The 18,568-nt window shown below is 47.2% G+C and overlaps 1 protein-coding gene across 1 annotated transcript in view; it reads left to right on the plus strand.

Annotated features, from left to right (window-relative positions):
• The first annotated feature begins 6,823 nt into the window (after positions 1–6,823).
• Positions 6,824–18,568, plus strand: part of SNCA (synuclein alpha) — a 69,287-nt gene continuing 57,542 nt past the window's right edge. The window contains exons 1-3 of the mRNA XM_048510197.1: positions 6,824–7,196; positions 15,434–15,579; positions 16,665–16,687. Of these exons, the coding sequence (XP_048366154.1) occupies positions 15,459–15,579; positions 16,665–16,687 (144 nt within the window). The 5' untranslated portion in view covers positions 6,824–7,196; positions 15,434–15,458. The remainder of the gene's footprint in view (positions 7,197–15,433; positions 15,580–16,664; positions 16,688–18,568) is intronic.

Raw genomic sequence — 18,568 nt, forward strand, 5'->3', positions numbered from 1 at the left:
ATTTTGATACTCTAGGGATGCTGAAAGGGTTCAAATTGGAAAATAGCTTAGGGGGGGGGGGAAACTGCAGCCTCTTCTCTATGTGTGCACTATTGGTCTGAAACTGGGCATCCCTAGAATTAATAGTGCAATCCATATCTGAGTTTTGTCTCGGTGGGTGGGTGCCATCAAGTCACAGCTGGCTTATGGTGACTTTGTCGGGGTTTCAAGGCAGGAGAGGTTCAGAGGTAGTTTGCCATGCCTTCCTCTGCATGGAGTGAGAGAGTTCTGAGAGAACTGTGTCTGGCTCAAGGTCACTCAGCAGGCTTCATGTGGAGGAGTGGGGAATCAAACGTGGTTCTCCAGATTAGAATCCACTGCTGTTAACCACTATATACCATGCTGGCTCCCAGAACCGTGCCTGCAGAAGAAGAAAGACAGTGACCTCACCCCATACTCTTCCTCACGCCAGCCCCACGCCCCAGTCTACATACCTGTTCCTTCACATGAGTGCCACAAACAGGGGCACCAACTTGTGGTTGGGAAATTCTTGGATGTTTTGGGGGTGGAATCTGGGGATGGCAGGATTTCAGGAAGGGAGGGAGGGGCCTCAGTATAATGCCATAGAAACTACCTTCCAAAGCAGCCATTTTCTCCAGAGGGAGAGATGTCTGCTGTCAGGAGATTGGTTAGAATACCGGAGGAGATCTCCAGGGTCCAACAAGAGGTTGGCAACGCCTGTCCCCAACTCTAAGAATGATATTCCACTGGGTCAGAGGAGGCTATGGGAACAGAGAGGACTGAAGGAAAAATCTCTGCATGGAATGGTTGGATCCACACCACTGATTATTTTTTTTAACCAGAAAATTCTGTTTTCCAAAAGCGTTATTTAGATATCATACATTTAAAAGCATTAAAAGTAGGCTTTTTAAAGGCTTACTTTTAAAAAGTGGGGCAAACCAGTGTAGGAAATATTAGACTGTAAGGTAAAATTGCCAGGGTGTGTCAATGCCTAAAAGGAACAGAGATGAGACACAAATGAAAGCTGTCACATTCATATTGTTGATATGATCATGTTTTGAACGAACAAATGTACTATCTGAGAAAGCACGGAGTGTGTGACCTGGTTCTGATGTTCTGCTCTGCTACAAGCTCTGCTGAACCATACCTGGGTCCACTGATAATAACTAGATGCAGGCAGACCCTTTGCTCTATAGGAAATAGGGGATTCCACACTGCGGTTGGCCTGGGTGGTGGTCAATGCTGACACCAGATCAGTCTCCATCAGACAATTGGGGGGTGGCAAAATGTAAACAATTAGGTATTTGCAAAATTAACTGCTTGCTTGGAAAACTGTATAAAAATTGCTCTTTGAAATGTATTCTTCAGACATTGTTTTGGGCTGATTACAGCACATTGTCCCGCTTATTATTGAAATAAAAGCTTATCAGCTTCATTGAACCAATCCTCATGTCTCTGTATTACTGAAAGACTACTGAAACTTTTCCAACACTGAGACTCTTGGTCGGCCACAACATTCATGACTGCATTTTGGATTAAGCTGTTGAACTCTCCAGGACCATGTCTGAGACTTGTTTAACGTAAGTTAAGAAAGAAAAGAAAATGACAAACAAGCAAGTGCAAATGGCAGAAATTTGTAAAAATGTTAATACCATAGAAACAAATTAAGTGTTTGCTCCTCTATAACACTAGAACTCCGGGTCACTTAATTAAGTTGATTGGCAGGTGACAAGAGGACCATCAAAAGAAAGCACTTTGCACAGTGTTTACTTAATTCCCTACCATAAGACATGTGGTGAGAGCCACTTTCTTAAACAGTAACAAAAGATTTGCCAATTGTATGAAGGAGAAACTGAGGAATGGCTATTAGCCAAGATAGCTACAAAAACATCCACATTCAGAGGCCATACATCTTAAAGTGGACCCTGGTAGAAGACAGTGATAAAGGAAGACTGATGATTTTTTTCTGGGGAGAGAGTCCCAATGTTTTGATGGCACAAAAAAGGGGCAATGATTGGATAGATCAGAGTCAGAGAGAAAAAAGAGGGAGCTGGATCCATTTGTGATTTTCATGACCAGAAGCGATTTCTCTACATGGAACACAACTTCCCTTCTTCCCTTTTCACAGTGCAATCCAAAATACTCCCCCCAGTGCTGCTTCTGGGGGCAGGAGAGTTCCAAGAACATCAGGAAGAGAGAGCCGGAGAACTATGGCCCTTTCCCCACTTACCTTAAGCCCCGCGCTACTCTCCTCAAGTAGCGCGGGGCCCAGCTGCACTCCCCACTTCAGGGGGGGCGAGAATGCAGCCGCCCCGATGCTGCCTCTCTTGTGCCCCCTCAGCGCGCGGCATCCCTGGCGCTGGAGAAAATGGCGCCTTTTGATGACCCTGCGCAGAGCGTGGGGTCGTGGGGAAGTCGGGGCACGTGCCAGAAATGACGGGCGCAGTGAGTGGAGCGCAGCGACGGTGGTGGAGGGAAAAGTGGGGAAAGGCCCTATAATGGAAAGTTAATAGACCCTAAGAGGCCAATCCAAAGGGGGGGATAGTACGGCCGTGGCAGGGGAGGGAACTCCCTCCAATGAAGCAATCAACAGCCCAGGTGCTGGGGGGGGATGGGGGATGGGGGGACCTCTTCTCCCAGGGAAGACCATCACCTGGAATGATTTGTGCCATCCTTTTTGGTGGTGTAAGTCTGCACTGCAAAAAAGGGGTGTTTTGGCCCCCAAAAAATGCACTGAGAACACCCCCATGTCATCCCCACCCACGCTAACATGGGCTCCTGTGGTAGAGGGTGGGTTTGTAGTTCCCTGCCACCACCATGATAGCCCCTCCAGCAGCTTACTTGCCCCTTCCGCCTGCAAAGTGGGCGTCTGAATCGGTGTGACCCTGGGCCGCTTCCGGAGCTCACTCAGCCCATTCAGTCCCCCACTTTTGGATTGCACTCTAAGAAGCAAATGCTTTCCAGCTTCTCTTGGTCACAGGCGATGCAAAAAAGAAAAACTGCACACCATCTTTGCAGTTCTGTTGTTCACACATGAGTACAAACAACAGGCTAGAGAACTGAGCATCTGAAGTAGCACGCACCACATCTATATTTGGAGTCAAAACAGATTTCATGGTTAAACAGGTACAGTGGTATCAAAATGGCCACGGTTTATGATGCAATATGTTAAAGACGTGAGTGTTTTTCAGCCCATACAAAATGGCTTTCATTATTAACTAATCCAGAGGTTCTTAACCTTTAACTCAATTGCCAAGTACATTACATCAGCATTAAATATACTCCCCCCTCCTTCAAGCCACAAAAACAGAATTAGGTCATTAAAACGATACTTCATACAAGGCTTGTATACACATTTATGATATACGAGCACAATATTCCTAATGCAGCCATACCTTCTGTGCGGCCTTTGTGCCTGCCGGGCATTTCCCAGCTCTTTAATGTTCAGCTTGATACTTTTACTGTCCTGGGGGAGAAATCAAGAAGCTTGGATTTTATCCGCAGGGTGTGGTCAGTAACATAAAACTCCCCCGCTGGTTGTACAAACCTATTGCAAATGGGGAGAAGGGGCTGCCTAAAATTCCAAATGCCCCCCCACAAAACTTATGAGTGGTACCCTCCAAGATTTGTAGATAGGGTGGTCTCCTTGATAGGGTGGTCTCCTCTCATTAAACCTAATTGAACTAATCTCAATGAAGTCACTGACAGAATTAAAAGTATTAAAATCCATGGAGGATGGGAAAGCACGTGCCATCAAGTTGTTTCCAATTTATGGTGACCCGATGAATTACCTCCAAATGGTAACAGGCTTGCTCAGGTCTTACAAACTGAGGGTCGTGACTTCCTTGATTGTCAGTCCATCTCCTGTTGGACGCTCCTCTTTTCCTGCTGACTTTAGCTTTTCCTGGCATTGTTGTCTTTTCCAGTGAGGCTCATCTTCCCTTGATCTTCCCTTGATGGGACCAAAGAACAACAGCCTCAGCTGAGCCATTTTACCTTCTAGGGAGTGTTGAGGCGTGGTTTGGTCTACAAATGGAAAAGTGGCAGGGTTTAATTTCACTAAATAACAACGGGACTCCAAGGATTGAGACTTCTACAACACAAACCACATATAGGTTGGCAACCACAGCAATGTAACTATCTTGTCGAAGGCTTTGACGGCCGGAACCACTGGGGTGCTGTGTGGTTTCCATACAGCCCGGAAACTACACACCACCTCACTGTAACTATCTCCCGTGGTGGCGAACCTTTGGCACTCCAGATGTTATGGACTACAATTCCCATCAGCCCCTGCCAGCATGGCCAACTGGATATGCTGGCAGGGGCTGATGGGAATGTAGTCCATAACATTTGGAGTGCCAAAGGTTCGCCACCACTGAAGCCCATTCTGGGTAAATTCCACAAGTTGCAGTCGTTATAAATGAACCAATTTTCCTTTTTTTTCTGTTTGTGTGTGTGCCGTTTACGCATCTAGGAAGCAATTTGAGGCCATGGAAACAATCTGGGTTGTCTTCGTACCTTCACAAGAAAACACTTCTTTTTTAAAATGTTTATTTAAAATGTAGGCGTACCTGCGAAGGCAGACAGAAATTAACCCTTGCAGCCAAGCCAACTGTCCCGCAATCAGAGTGGCTGCACCTGCGTAGCTTCATGTGTTCAACACACACTTTTGAAAAAGAGAGAAAGAGAAAGGGGGATTTTCCTGCAATGGCCAGACAATAATGAATGTGTTGCTGTAGATCTGTGAATGAAATGGCAGTCATACTTGCTGCCATGGGGAGAAAATGTACCTCAGGGATTTGTGAATTGGCGGGCACTCAGAGAATCACGACTTGAACAGCACAAACTTGCGGGTGGGCAAATTCTTCCTGAAATGGTGGCTGGGGGCAGAAGCTTAAAGTGAAAGGGAGAGAGGGAAATAAAGCATTTACTGCCTATTGTGTTCGTGCAGCAGCACCTTCAACCTGGGATTTTGCAAAAAGATCACTACATTAGTGATTTTTGTAAAACCCAGTTTGAGAGAAATATGACTGCCTGAGTCATTTTGGGGAAGAGACCTAGTGTGAAGTTCTTCCCCAAACGCTATATATAACATCCTGAAGACGTTCTATTTGTGCCGTGTGGAATCCAACATTTAAAGGTACATTATACAAAAGAGTCTGTGCGTACAATCATTCTGTTCCACATGGGTGCAATAACACGAAGTTGCTTGTGTTTATTTATGGTCACGTATGACCTCTTAGATATACAAAAGAATCATAGAATCATAGAGTTGGAAGAGACCCCAAGGGTCTCCAACCCCCTGCAGTGCAGGAACACACAATCAAAGCACTCCTGACAGATGGCCATCCAGCCTCTGTTTGAAAACCTCCAAAGAAGGAGACTCCACCACACAATAATTCTGTTCCATATGAGGTTGCACATGACCATAAATAAAGACAAGCAATTTGTTGATACTTCTGTCATTTATTACAGGATTTAATTTCAGAAAAGGTTCCTTCTCGATATCAAGAATGGGGAGGAGAGGCATGAGTGAACATCAGAAGCCATAGCCAGGTACTAAGACTGAGAGCAGGGCAGCAAAACCCCACCCTTCCAAACCTTTACAAATCTATATATATAAAAAGCTAACCGTGTATTTGTTGATGACAGTATACCTCAATAACTGCTGGGCCAATTCCTCAGAAAATGCCCAGCCACTATAGTCAGCCAGGCAAGAGTGTTTTTAGATGGTCACATACATGAAATTTCACACCTGGCCCAGGTAAAATGCCTTTTTCCTGGCGCTCCCTGGTGAAGGACATGCAGCTGCCTGTGTGTAACTGTCACCCTTAGAATGTTCGTGCTGCTTAGAATGTTCACTCAGACGGCCAGATATGAGCAGTGAAAACAGTACATAGTAACTCGAGTGGAAGTGAAACACATACACACGCATACACATGAGGGAGAGGGAAGGGAGGGAGGGAGGGGGAGGGGTGGCATGCAAGGGAAGAGAGGGAGGTACCTGCTTTCAAGCAAGACACCGGGCTCCCGCTGAACCTTTCCAGAAAAAGGTGCTGTTGGTTGAGAGAAGAGTTAGAGTTGGGATGAGCTTGTGAGCTGAGTGCATGATGCACGCGTAATGCTCCGGGGACCGCAGATAATGGGGGGGGGGGGGATAAAAGGAAGCCATTCTACACATCAATCAAGCCTTTATTGGCATAATAAACACAGTAAGTAAAAAACACAGTCAGAGAAAACCATAGATATGCAAAGCAGAGAATAAAATGTTCAGCAAAACATTGCTGCTGGCTTTTGATCATTTCCAAAAAGAAATCTGCCACTATCCATCTATCCATCTATCCATTTATTTATTTATTTAATTTATAGGCCACCTCATCCCCGAAGGGCTCGAGGCGGCTCACAACATGGCTGTTTCCAGACAGCAAATTAATGCAACATAAAAACTTAACCCATTAAAACTCAGCAGCAGTTAATAACAATAAATAGATTAAAACAACAAGATTGTGTAAAACACACTATCACACAAAAGGAAGGATCTGGATTATCCAGCAAGTAAAGTAGTCTAAATAAATCAGGGAGCTCAAATGCTTGGATCTGATTTCCTTAAATCTGGAACAATACTCCCCAGCTGCCAGTGACTTTCCTGATCGGGCGGGGCCCAAGAATGCGGGGGCGGGGCGACCACGCCTAGGGCAAGCCCTTTTCGGCCCTCCCTGCCGGTCCAGCTTTGCTGCCTTGAGTTCAGGTCTTGCCACTTGTTGCAAGCTCTGCTTCGCGCGCGGAGAAGCAGGTTGTGGGCGGAGCCACCCTCAGATGACAACCGCGGGGAAGGGGGGGGGAGGCGCGGTCCCCTCCCCGGCGGAGCTGGTGGGCGCTGCCCGTCTCCTCCACCTGGCAAATCAGGCGAAGGGGCGAAGGCGGCGGAGCAGGGCGGGCTTGCTTTGCCTCCGTGCATGTTGGCGCTGGGGGACGGCATCTCTGCTCCCTCCCTGCCCGGGCCCCCTTCTTTCCTTGCCTCCAAGAAACAGGGATCCAAGATCCCCCGGGACTCTCTGGGCTGCTGGCGTCCGGGATGTGCTGACCCGACGAGGAAAGAAGCAACCTTGGAAACTCTGGGGGCTTTGTATTTATTTTTTGGCGTTTTTAAAAACCAGCCCTTCGATTCAACAGTTGACCCAGCGAGGCGCAAAAAGGTAAGCGATCGGGATGCAAGGGCGGGAGATCCCGGAGGGAGGAGGAGGAGGCAGCCCCGCAAGCCTCGGCACGGCTACTTGCGAGTAAATCCCGTCGAGCCTTCTGCATCGGTTCGGATGGGGTTTCAAGATGAGCCGCGGATGCGCGCGCGCGGATTTAGGAGCCGGCGATCCCGGGGGAGTCGCGGGGCTTGCTCCGGAGTAAACGCGGACGCTGTTGCACATGGTTGGCTCCGGCGGAAAGGGAGAGCGTTTGTTCTCGGCTGGAAGGAGTAAGAGGAGTTTGATGGAAGGAGGATCTGGAACCGGCGGAGTGGGCAGGATCTCTTATAAAACGGGGCTGGATCCGCCTCGTGCTGTGCATCGTGAGGACGACGGGAACAGGTGTCGGACACGTAGCGTGGGGTTGGGGGAGCCTCGGCGGGAGCTGCTGGGAACATGGGTCCCAGCGCACGCCGGGTTGCATTTCGGCGAGCCTTTCGAGGAAAGATGGCAGGCGCGGAGCTTGGCTCCTGGTGGCGAGAGCTTCTGCAAGGGGCCACAGCCGGAATCGAACCCCGGGACTTGGTGGTTCTGTGAGAGGCTGCCAAAAAGTGGGACTTCACTGGGGCAAAAAAGTCCAATGCAATGTAATATTACATGGGGCGGGGAGGGGGACACCCTACATCAGTCATTAAAGCCCCCATGTGCGGGAGGCATGGCTTTTCCATGTTTCCAGACCATTAAGTGTGATGTGTTAATGGTCCCTTCCCTCAGACCTTGCCTGCTTCAATAGGCAGAGGAGGTGGAAAGGGATCTGTCTCTCCTCCTGCCTTTGTATGAGCCAGTTGCTCTGTGTGTGTTTGTGTGTGAACCAGACAGAGAGAGATTACACACTCCGGTGTGTTACAGTGCCCAAAGACTAAGAGATAACACACTGGTGTGTCACAGTGCCTCAAGAGAGTGCCCCAAGAGATTACACACTCTGTTGTTCACAAAGAGATTACACACTCTGGTATGTCACAGTGCCCAAAGGGATAACACACTGGTGTGCCACAATGCCCAAAGAGATAACACACATACATATCCTTCCGCACATGTAAAATAATGCATTTTCAAACCACTTTCACAACTGTTTGCAAGTGGATTTTGCTATTCCGCACAGCTTCAAAGAGCACTGAAAGCAGTTTGAAAGTGCATTATTCTGCATGTGCGGAATGAGCCTCTGGTGTGTCACAAAGGAATAACACACTCTGGTGTGTCATATTGCCCAAAGAGGTAACATACTCTAAGTGGGACTGGGTGAGTGTGAGGAACTTTTGGCACTTGTTCCAGAGAATACACACTTCATTTGCTCGATCAGTAACATGTCAACAGTAATTGAGGGATGACTTTTAAGCAGGGGCGAATCTGGGCAAACTGGAGCCCGGGGACAAAATCTGAGTTTGGTGCCCCCCCACCCCCACCCCAGGTATGGACGACCACCCTCCCCCACAATGACCAAACAATGATTTTTTGCACCAGCTCAAAAAACACCTCCCACCACCAGCAAAACATACACATGGCTTTCTCCCCACCAACTCTCTTTCCTAATTGTGTCCTCACACCAACCCTATGAGGTGGTAAGAGTTGTTACCCTGGAGAATCACAGCTCCAAGCCAGTGCAAGGGGAATTAACTTTTAAGCACATGTAAATCTCTCACAAGTCACCTCCCCCCATCTGAAGAAGGTTTACCAAGCAAACATCAAAGCATCATCATCTCCCACAAATTCCACCTCCTATCTCCCAGCAAAACAGGCATGGCTCTCTCTCCCCACCACACTTTCCTTTCTAATTCGTGTCCTCCACACCAACTCCTGTGAGGTAGGCTGCTAGCCTGGAGAAACAGCTCCAAGCCAGTGCAAGGGAATTAACTTTTAAGCATGTAAATCTCTTCACAAGTCACCCCCCCCCATCTGAAGTGCTGTTTACCAAGCAGACGTCAGCATCATCTCTCTGGAAATCACCTCCCTGCCCCAGCAAAGAGCAGGCATGTGGCTCTCCCCACCACTTTCCTAATTGTGTCCTCACACCAACCCTGTGGGGGTGAGGCTGCTAGCCTGAGAAACAGCTCAAACCAGTGCAGGGGAATTAACTTTTAAGCATATAAAATCTCTCTACAAGTCACCCAGAAGGTTTAAACCAAGCGCCAGCATCACTTCACAAATCACCTCCTACTCCCTGAAAGCAAAACAGGCATGGCTCTCTCCCCACCACCACTTTCTCTAATTGTGTCCTCACACCAACCCTGTGAGGTAGGCTTCGCCAGGCCTGAGAAACAGCTCCAAACCAGTGCAAGGAATTAACTTTTAAGCATGTAAATCTCTCACAAGTCACCCCCCCCCCCTGAAGGTTTACCAAGCAAACGTCAGCATCATCTTCAGTTCTGCTGCTGCTTCTGGGCTCCCTGCTCAGCTTGCCTTTTCCTGTGCCTGCCGGGCTGGCTGCTGGGGAGAAGGCTTCTGAGAAATGCCACACTTAATTTAAGGCGAATAAGGCATGCTGGGTTAGAGGGAGGGGAGGCGGAGCTCCCCAGTCCTGCTCCTGGGAGCCCAGTGGGACTTCTCCCCCGCCCCCTGGACACTCCAGGCCACCGTACAGAGTGGGCGGGGCTACGACAGGCACTGGGAGCAGTCGGCTGCTTCAGTGCCTGCTTTCTAGGGCTTGCTCAATCCCTTGCTCTGTAGGAGGATGTTTTGGTGCCCCCCACGTGACCTCAATCGATGCGCCCGGGGACAAGGGGTACCCCATGTCCCTAGGCAGGAACGCCAGTGCTTTTAAGACAGACAGACCAAGTTGGGATGAACACTTAACATTTGGAACTATGTAAACTGAAACCAGCCTGCCTGGTTTACGGTTTTCCTTTCTCTTAAATTTATCCCCCTCCTTTTCTTATCAGTCATCAGCTCTGCCTTTATGTTTGCCTGAATACTATCAACAGGGTGTCTTTTAAAAAGAAAAATACTAAGGAGCGCTGAGATGTCTTCCTCTTTTGAAGACTGTCTCAAGTGCCGCCCCATCACCTCACTCCGCAGGAGCTGTTGAATATATTTTTTTTGGCAGGATGGTGTTTAATCAGAATTCACACTCCTATTTATAAAGAATTACTCATGCCAGCGCAGTTTGAAAAGCCTAGATGCAGCACAAATGTAAAGGGCTCTGAGCATCCCTTTTCTCATTAGGGGAAGAGAGCCTAGGTAACTAAAATGAAGAATGATCCACAAAGCACTAACTTCTTGAAGGACTATTAGGGATTTTTCTGGCCCTTTCGGGAAACAAAATGCCAGGTAATAGAGACTTTGACAGTGCTGAGGTTTTCAGCAGTTTAAAATTCAGTCATTTGGGTTTTTTTCTAGGGTCCTCCAAAAGAAAAGCCACTCTGCACACTTAGGATTGAACAGTGCAGTCCTATGCAGAGTTGGGCCAGTCTTTAGGATTGCACTGAAAATCTCATTTACAGTTGCCTTTAAGTAACCATACATAGAATTGGGTGCCTGCCTGCCTGCCTGCCTGCCTGCCTTCCTTCCTTCCTTCCTTCCCTTCCTTCCTTCCTTCCCTTCCTTCCTTCCTTCATGGGTCAGCTTAGCCTAGCGGTTCCTTTGGCAAACTCAGTTTTCTCCTTCCTTCCTTCCTTCCTTCCTTCCTTCCTTCCTTCCTTCCTTCCTTCCTTCCTTCCTTCCTTCCTTCCTTCCTTCCTTCCTTCCTTCCTTCCTTCCTTCCTTCCTTCCACTTTCTCATTAAGGCTCAAGGCGGATTATACAATTCGTACAACAGGAACTTTGCATTGCCTCTAACCCACAACACAATAACACGGGATTACAACATTAGACAGCAACTCATTATAAGCAGTGTAATAGTTGCAAACACTGCAATAAAATGCATTCTATATTTATTTTATTTATTTCGAGAAAACTGCGCCCTTTCTCCAAAGGCCTGCTCAAGGTTGCTTTCAGATTGCCAAAGCTTTTGAAACAACCATTAAACACAAATAAACAAAAACATTTAAAAAAAGCAATTAAAAAAAAACCTACCTCCAATTTTACAAACTTCTACTCAAAACTTCGGCCTTGCTGAGATAACTGAATTCAGAATAAAATTGGATCAAGTGGGCTGTTAGTATGCCATCTGATACCAGTGAGCAGCCCTCTGAGGCCGGGGATGACAGTTGCTTCTGGGCGGGGTCAAGGGCGCAGTCTCTTCTGGGCGGAGTCAAGGGCGCTTGACTGCCTGCTGCCTTGTATCCAAGTGCCCTCAACCCTGCCCATGTCGTCATCAACATAAGCAGGGTCGAGGACACCCGGCTCTGCCCCCCACTGCCATCTTCCTGGTCATGTGGGGAGGCCTATTTGCACCCCCCACATGACCAGAAGAGGGGTGCCCGGGGACAAGGGGTGCCCCTTGTCCCTAAGCAAATACGCCACTGGTCTGGGATATATTACTTCTGTCTACCCCACATTGTTTTAATGGGAGGATTTCCTTTCACATACCCAATATGAAGAAAACATAGTGTAGGTATGAATTGCACTGTATACTATCAAAGCACTGGTGTATGCACACACATACACATAGATTCTCTGTTGTAACTACTTGCAATGGTAGTTATATGGGCATCAGTTTTTGTATCTTGGACTTCAGTCTTCACTGAGCTGAAGCTTTTGACAAAGATCCGTACCAGGCTTTCCATCCTAATCAGTTCTCACTGTCTTTGGGAAGCCGTTCTTCTTACATTAAAAGACAAGTGTGTGCATCTCTTGATAGTACATGTGCTGATGTATCATCAGTTGATGACTCACAGTGGAGCGTGCGCACAGCTTCCATTGAAAAGGTCTATGATTCAAGGTGCAGGAGAAGAAATTCCACCTAAACATTAGGAAGAACTTTCTGACTGTCAGGGGTGTTTGACAGTGGAATTCACTGCCTCAGAGAGTGGTGGAGTCTCCTTTGGAGGTTTTTAAACAGAGGCTGGATCATGGGTCTGCAACCTGTGGCTCTCCAGATGTTCATGGACTACAATTCCCATCAGCCCCAATTGTCCATGGACTACAATTCCCATCAGCCCCAATTGGCCATGCTGGCAGGGTCTGAAGGGATTTGTAGTCCATGAACATCTGGAGAGCCGCAAGTTGCAGACCCTTGGCCGCTGGATGAAATATGTCGGGAGTGCTTTGATTGTGTGTTCTGGAATGGCAGAGGGTTGAACTTGATGGCCCCTGGGGTCTCTTCCAACTCTATGGTTCCATGATTCTATGATTGAAGCAGTCAAGATGAAGGCCAGTTTGGGTTTGAAATTTTCCACATTACTCCAGTTTGGGTGATGCGAGCTCAGGTGGGGGTGGGGCTTTGGATCAGTGGAAGAACGTTTATTATGCATACAGAAGGTACCAAGTTTAACCCCCAGCTTCTAGGGTAGAAAGGATCGGGTTAGTAGGTGATATGAAAGAGCATGCTTGCAATCCGGAAGTGATGCTGCCAGACAGAGTGGGCAATGCTGATCTTCATAGACCAATGCTCTGACTCAGTGTAAGGAAGTTCAGGACCTCCGTCTCTGATGGATTAAGCATCAGCCTTCTCTTTCTTAACCATCCTGCCACAGCCTCCAAACACTGATCCCAAACATCAGGGGTGGTGGCCAGCTGGCCTTCCATCAAGAGAAAAAGCATATTGATGATAACCCAGCCTAAAGCTCCACACCAGCTGTGCCAGAGGTTGCCTAAAGATGTTAAATAACATTGGGGAGAGGATTGCCTCTTGCAGCATCCCACTAACAAGAGGAAGAGTTTGGATTTATACCCCACCTTTCTCTCCTGTAAGGAGACCCAAGGTGGCTTACAAGCTCCTCTCCCCACAACAGACACCTTGTGAGGTAAGTGGGACTGAGAGAGTTCCGAAGAACTGTGACTAGCCCAAGGTCACCCAGCAGGAATGTAGGAGTGCGGAAACACAACTGGTTCACCAGATAAGCCTCTGACAGGAGTAGGGAATCAAACCCAGTTCTCCAGATTAGGGTCCACCTGCTCTTAACCACTACACCACACACCAGAGGGCATTGCTGGGACATCTCTTCCCCAAATGCCACCCACTCTTCTCATTCCTAGAGAAAGGAGTTCAGCCTTTTCAAGGCCTACCCTGAATTCTAGTAACAGTGAGATGGTGGGTCAAAGGATCATGCATCACACTGGCTTTCTGTTCCCTGTTCACTAACCTACAATGGGGGAAGATAGGTGGGAGTCGCATCTTAAAAGGGTAATAATAATGTATGGTCTTAGCAATTGCTGATGCATGCCAGTCAGAACTGGATGTTGAACAGACCGGCGATGAATGTGCATCTGTGAAGTCAAAAGAAACTGGCGTCACAACCCATCTCCTCTCCTGTGTTTTGTAATGACTCGTCTGTCCTCTCCTGCTTGAGTGAAGAGAGCATGCTGGTCTCTAAGACTTCGCCATGGGAAGAATGGGGGAGAGCTCTTTTGTAGAACACACGCTTGGCACGTATAATCCCCATTGCCTCGGGCTCTGGTCTGGTTAAGGCAGCATGGCTGTGGGGAAAAAACCCTGGTTGCTAGCAAGCACTCGGCTGTATCGCCTGACAGATACTTATGTTGATGGAAGACTTAAGTCTGTTGGTCACTACGCAGGAAGAAACTTCTCAGAAGGTCAGAGCTGTTGAGAGATTGAGAGTAAGAAATATGGAACATCGTCATCAGAGTGATTTCTTTGTGTATGAAGCCATTAGTGGATTAGAAATACCCACCGCTCTTGGGGAAAAGTATGCATGCACATAAGCCCTGTGCTTATGGGCTATGTTAATGCGAATGTTAACATAGGGAGAAGGTATTTTTGGACCTTTTGCACCTGCGCATGTAGATTTTACCCATGCAGTATGTATCTTGCATCCTTCCAGCTCTCAGTGCATCCAGCGTTATTCAAGTAGGGTCAGTGCTGGTGAGCTACTCAACATGTGTGGTGTATGGTCTAGTGGTCAGAACAGGGCTTCTTAATGAGACTTTATGCCCCACCCCACCCCCTGCCCGCCCCCCCAGAAGCAATGTAAAAATTTGGGAGCATTTAGCACTTCGGAGGAAAAAATGAAGGGGTCGTTTGGGAGCTTAGAATTATAAACAGCCCCCTTTCCCCCACTTGCAATAGCTTCTGGCAGCAGGCAGTGAAGTGTTGTTTTATACTGCTCACCCTGCCCTAAGGATAAAATCCCTGGTTCTTAAAACTGTGGTACCCAGCAATTAGGAATCAAGGCTAAGGCTCATTCCGCACATGCAGAATAATGCACTTTGAAACTGCTTTCAGTGCTCTTTGAAGCTGTGCGGAATGGCAAAATCCACTTGCAAACAGTTGTGAAAGTGGTTTGAAAACACATTATTTTGCGTGTGCGGAAGGGGCCTTACATTAAGGAGTTGGCTGAGAGCCATTAGATACAAGGGTCTCATGGAATATATGTCTGAGATCTGTTTATTGAATGCATGTATCATACCTATGACTACATAAATGAGAAGGGGAAACCTGCAAGGACTTGCTGGAGTCACTTACGAGTCACTTGTAATTTTCCCCCATATCACTTTCCCCACAATATTTGATCTTTCCTCCTGGCAGCTGCTGTATCCTCACCCCTTTCCCTGATTCCTTTTCTCCGTCCAACTCACCAACAAGCTGTTAAAAATTAGTCTCCCTCAGTCTTGAGCTTTATTATATCTCTCTTTCTCCACAGTGGGGATGCAACACAGCTTGTATTATTCCCCTTTCCTACATTTATCCTCAAAACAACCCTGTAAACTGGATTAGACTGAGAGGGAGAGGGAGTGACTCATGGTCACCAAGCTTCCACGGCTGAGTAGGGATGTGAAGTAGTACCTAGCCTGTCACTGTAACCACTATACCACACTGTCTCTCAGCTTTTCCTCCTCCTGGCATCCTTTCCCTGGGAAAAGTTTGGTCCAGTTGCAAAAGCAAGCTGCTCAGGTGAGTTGCGTTGTGGCCACTGCCAGGCATGGCCAAGTCACACAAGTTGGGTGGAGGCTGTTGCTGGGCCCACATAAGCTATGTGACACCAAGTCATTCAGTAACTGCTGCTCCACTTGGACAAATTGCACAGGCTGCAAGGTAGCAAGTCGCCCCATGGTTGTTGCTTGGCCTAACCCCAGTGAGTCCTTTCTACACCTGCTCCCAAGGAACTTCTAATGAATGCATTGTTTTTCTTTCTTTTCAGCGGTGAACATACAAAACCCTAGGCCATGGATGTGTTCATGAAAGGATTTAATAAAGCCAAAGACGGTGTTGTGGCGGCAGCGGAGAAGACGAAGCAAGGCGTGGCAGAAGCAGCAGGGAAGACGAAAGAAGGTGTCCTCTATGTGGGTAGGTAGGCACGAAGATCCAAGCTGAGCTTGTTTTGGGGTGCTGTGTGGTTTCTGGGCTGTATGGCCGTGTTCTAGCAGCATTCTCTCCTGACGTTTTGCCTGCATCTGTGGCTGGCATCTTCAGAGGATCTTCAGATGCCGGCCACAGATGCAGGCAAAACGTCAGGAGAGAATGCTGCTAGAACACGGCCATACAGCCCGGAAACCACACAGCACCCCAGTGATTCTGGCCATGAAAGCCTTCGACACTACATTGAGCTTGTTTTGCTGTATTTGCTGCTCTGAGTATGTATTACCATACCAGGGTGAGACCATGGCCCAGTGGTAATGTACCCACCTTGCTTTGCGGAAGTTCCAAAGTTCAGTTATCAGCATGTCCAGTTAAAAGATATCAAGCGGCAGTTGTTGGGAAAGATCTTTCTAGTTTCTGCCAATCACAGATGAAGATTGAACTAATGGACCAATCGGCTGGCTTGATATACAGCAGCTTCATATGTGCAAGTGTTTTATGTTTACCCTTCTCTGGACCTGTTGACAGGCTAAGTTTACCCAGGAAGAAAGCATTCATTTCATGGTGTTTTGGTTGTCCATACGGGCTCACAGAATGATGAGAATCCAGCTTGGGGGTGGGGAGATCACAGTTGGCACAAGCAGTGCGTTGTTGTGATGGTCTGCAGCAGCACAAGGACAGTAGGCTGATCAGTACTATAAAACCGTACCATTTCAACTCCCATGGTTTCCCTCAAAGAATCCTGGGAATTTAGGTTGTTAAGGCACTGAGAAATTTCTGCTGCAGGTCCACAACTTTGCTTTACAAGTTTCCAGGGCTCCCAGAAAAGGGGTTTGGAAAAGAGATGGATATGCCCAAAGCGTGACCTGGGCTCATTCCGCACATGCAGAATAATGCACTTTCAAACTGCTTTCAGTGCTCTTTGAAGCTGTGCGGAATGGCAAAATCCACTTGCAAACAGTTGTGAAAGTGGTTTGAAAACGTATTATTTTGCATGTGCGGAAGGGGCCCTGGATTCTTACAATTTTATCAGGTGTTTTTTGTGAGGGCCAGCACTGCAGGCAGGAGTGAAGCAGCCAAAACAGTGACTGGAGTCGTGTGGTGGTTGCTGGGAACTCAACATTTCCCAGTGATCAAACTGGTAGTAATCAAGAAACTGTTGTTGTTGTTTTTAAAAAAACTCTGTATGCATGGCAATCGTACATATGTTTGCTCTGAGTTGATGACTTCAGTAGCGTCATGGGAACTTATGGGACGGTGACTCGTGACATCCACTAAGCTCCTTAGCAATTTCTCCACCACCTTGCCAATATGAAGTGTTTCAGTTTACCTATGGGTTGGCCATGTAGTTGTCTTCACTAGGTCCAGAGAGTGGCACACACTGACTGAGCAAGCAAGACTAACTTCTATGACAGTGATGGCGAACCTTTTTGAGACTGAGTGCCCAAACTGCAACCCCAAACCCACTTATTTATCGCAAAGTGCCAACATGGCAATTTAACCTGAATACTGAGGCTTTAGTTTAGACAAAACGGTTGGCTCCGAGACATGCGTTACTCGGGAGTAAGCTTGGTGGTAGTCAGCGGCTTTGCTTTGAAGCAACCATGCAACTCTTCCAACGGGAAAATCACGATCCTGGGAGAGTTCACAATACTAGAACCAGGGGGCATTCATTGAAAATGCTGGGAGGAAAAATTAGGACTAATAAAAGGAAACACTTCTTCATGCAACGTGTGATTGGTGTTTGGAATATGCTGCCACAGAAGGTGGTGATGGCCACTAACCTGGATAGCTTTAAAAGGGGCTTGGATAAATTTATGGAGGAGAAGTCGATTTATGGCTACCAATCTTGATCCTCTTTGATCTGAGATTGCAAATGCCTTAACAGTCCAGGTGCTCAGGAGCAAAAGCCGCAGAACGGTGGGCCACTGTGAGTAGCAGAGAGCTGGATTAGATGGACTCTGGTCTGATCCAGCTGGCTTGTTCTTATGTTCTTAAGCAACTCCCATTGCCAGCAACTGAGCTTACTGCCAGGTAAAGGATCACACTTTAGTTCTTCGCATGAAAATCAATGGGGTTTAATAGTGCTTAACACGGTTACCTACACTGCTTCCCCAAAACTAGGTCTTAGGTTTAATGCTAATAATTGAGCCCAGCGGCCCAGGCAAGCCTAGATGTGTGGGGGGTGGGGGACTCTGTTTGTGCATGCCCACAGAGAGAGCTCTGAGTGCCACCTCTGGCACCCGTGCCATAGGTTCGCCACCACTTTCTATGACATGTTGGCAGCAGAACAGTGCTTGGAATGCTTTTAAATATGAGTAAATGAATGCAACAGAAATCAAGTGACAAAACATTTTTCTTTTTAGTCTACCCCTAGAAGAGTGCTTTACCACAGGAAAAGAAACTCCATGTATGTAGAAAACTAGCTTATCAGGCATACTTGTTTTCCACATTTGAGGTTTGTTTCCTGCCAGTGTTCAAACAAATGTTATAGTGCAAGGAAAGTACAAATCAGAATGTACAAATCAGCCCTAATTCATTTATTTTGGCATGTATCTTTATAGGTGCAGCCTTTTTTATTAGATGTATGAGGACAAAAAAATTTTTAACTCAGAGGGGTATAATGGCAGTGTAATATACAATGCTAAATACAAGCCAAATTGCAAACTGGGTGCAGTGAAGCAATCACATGAGCATTTCTCATAGCTGTAAATATCCATTAATCAGTGTACATTCATGACATGCCAATTTGGCTGGATCAATTGATCTGCAAACCAGAAGGGGGGAAACTATTTTTGCTTGAAAAGACAACTGGTTTGGGGTGGGAGAAGGACAGCTGGCATATAGTGGACATCATTTTGTGTTATGTAAAGATGGTGCCCTTGTTGTCCATGGGTTCACCTGTTTTGTAGATTTGGGGCATAGTCTAGACTCTAGCCAAACCATTAGTTTAGAACTGGTTTGAAGAAGAAGAATT

This window comes from Sphaerodactylus townsendi, linkage group LG10 (assembly GCF_021028975.2).
Source record: "Sphaerodactylus townsendi isolate TG3544 linkage group LG10, MPM_Stown_v2.3, whole genome shotgun sequence".
Taxonomy (NCBI): Eukaryota; Metazoa; Chordata; class Lepidosauria; order Squamata; family Sphaerodactylidae; genus Sphaerodactylus; species Sphaerodactylus townsendi.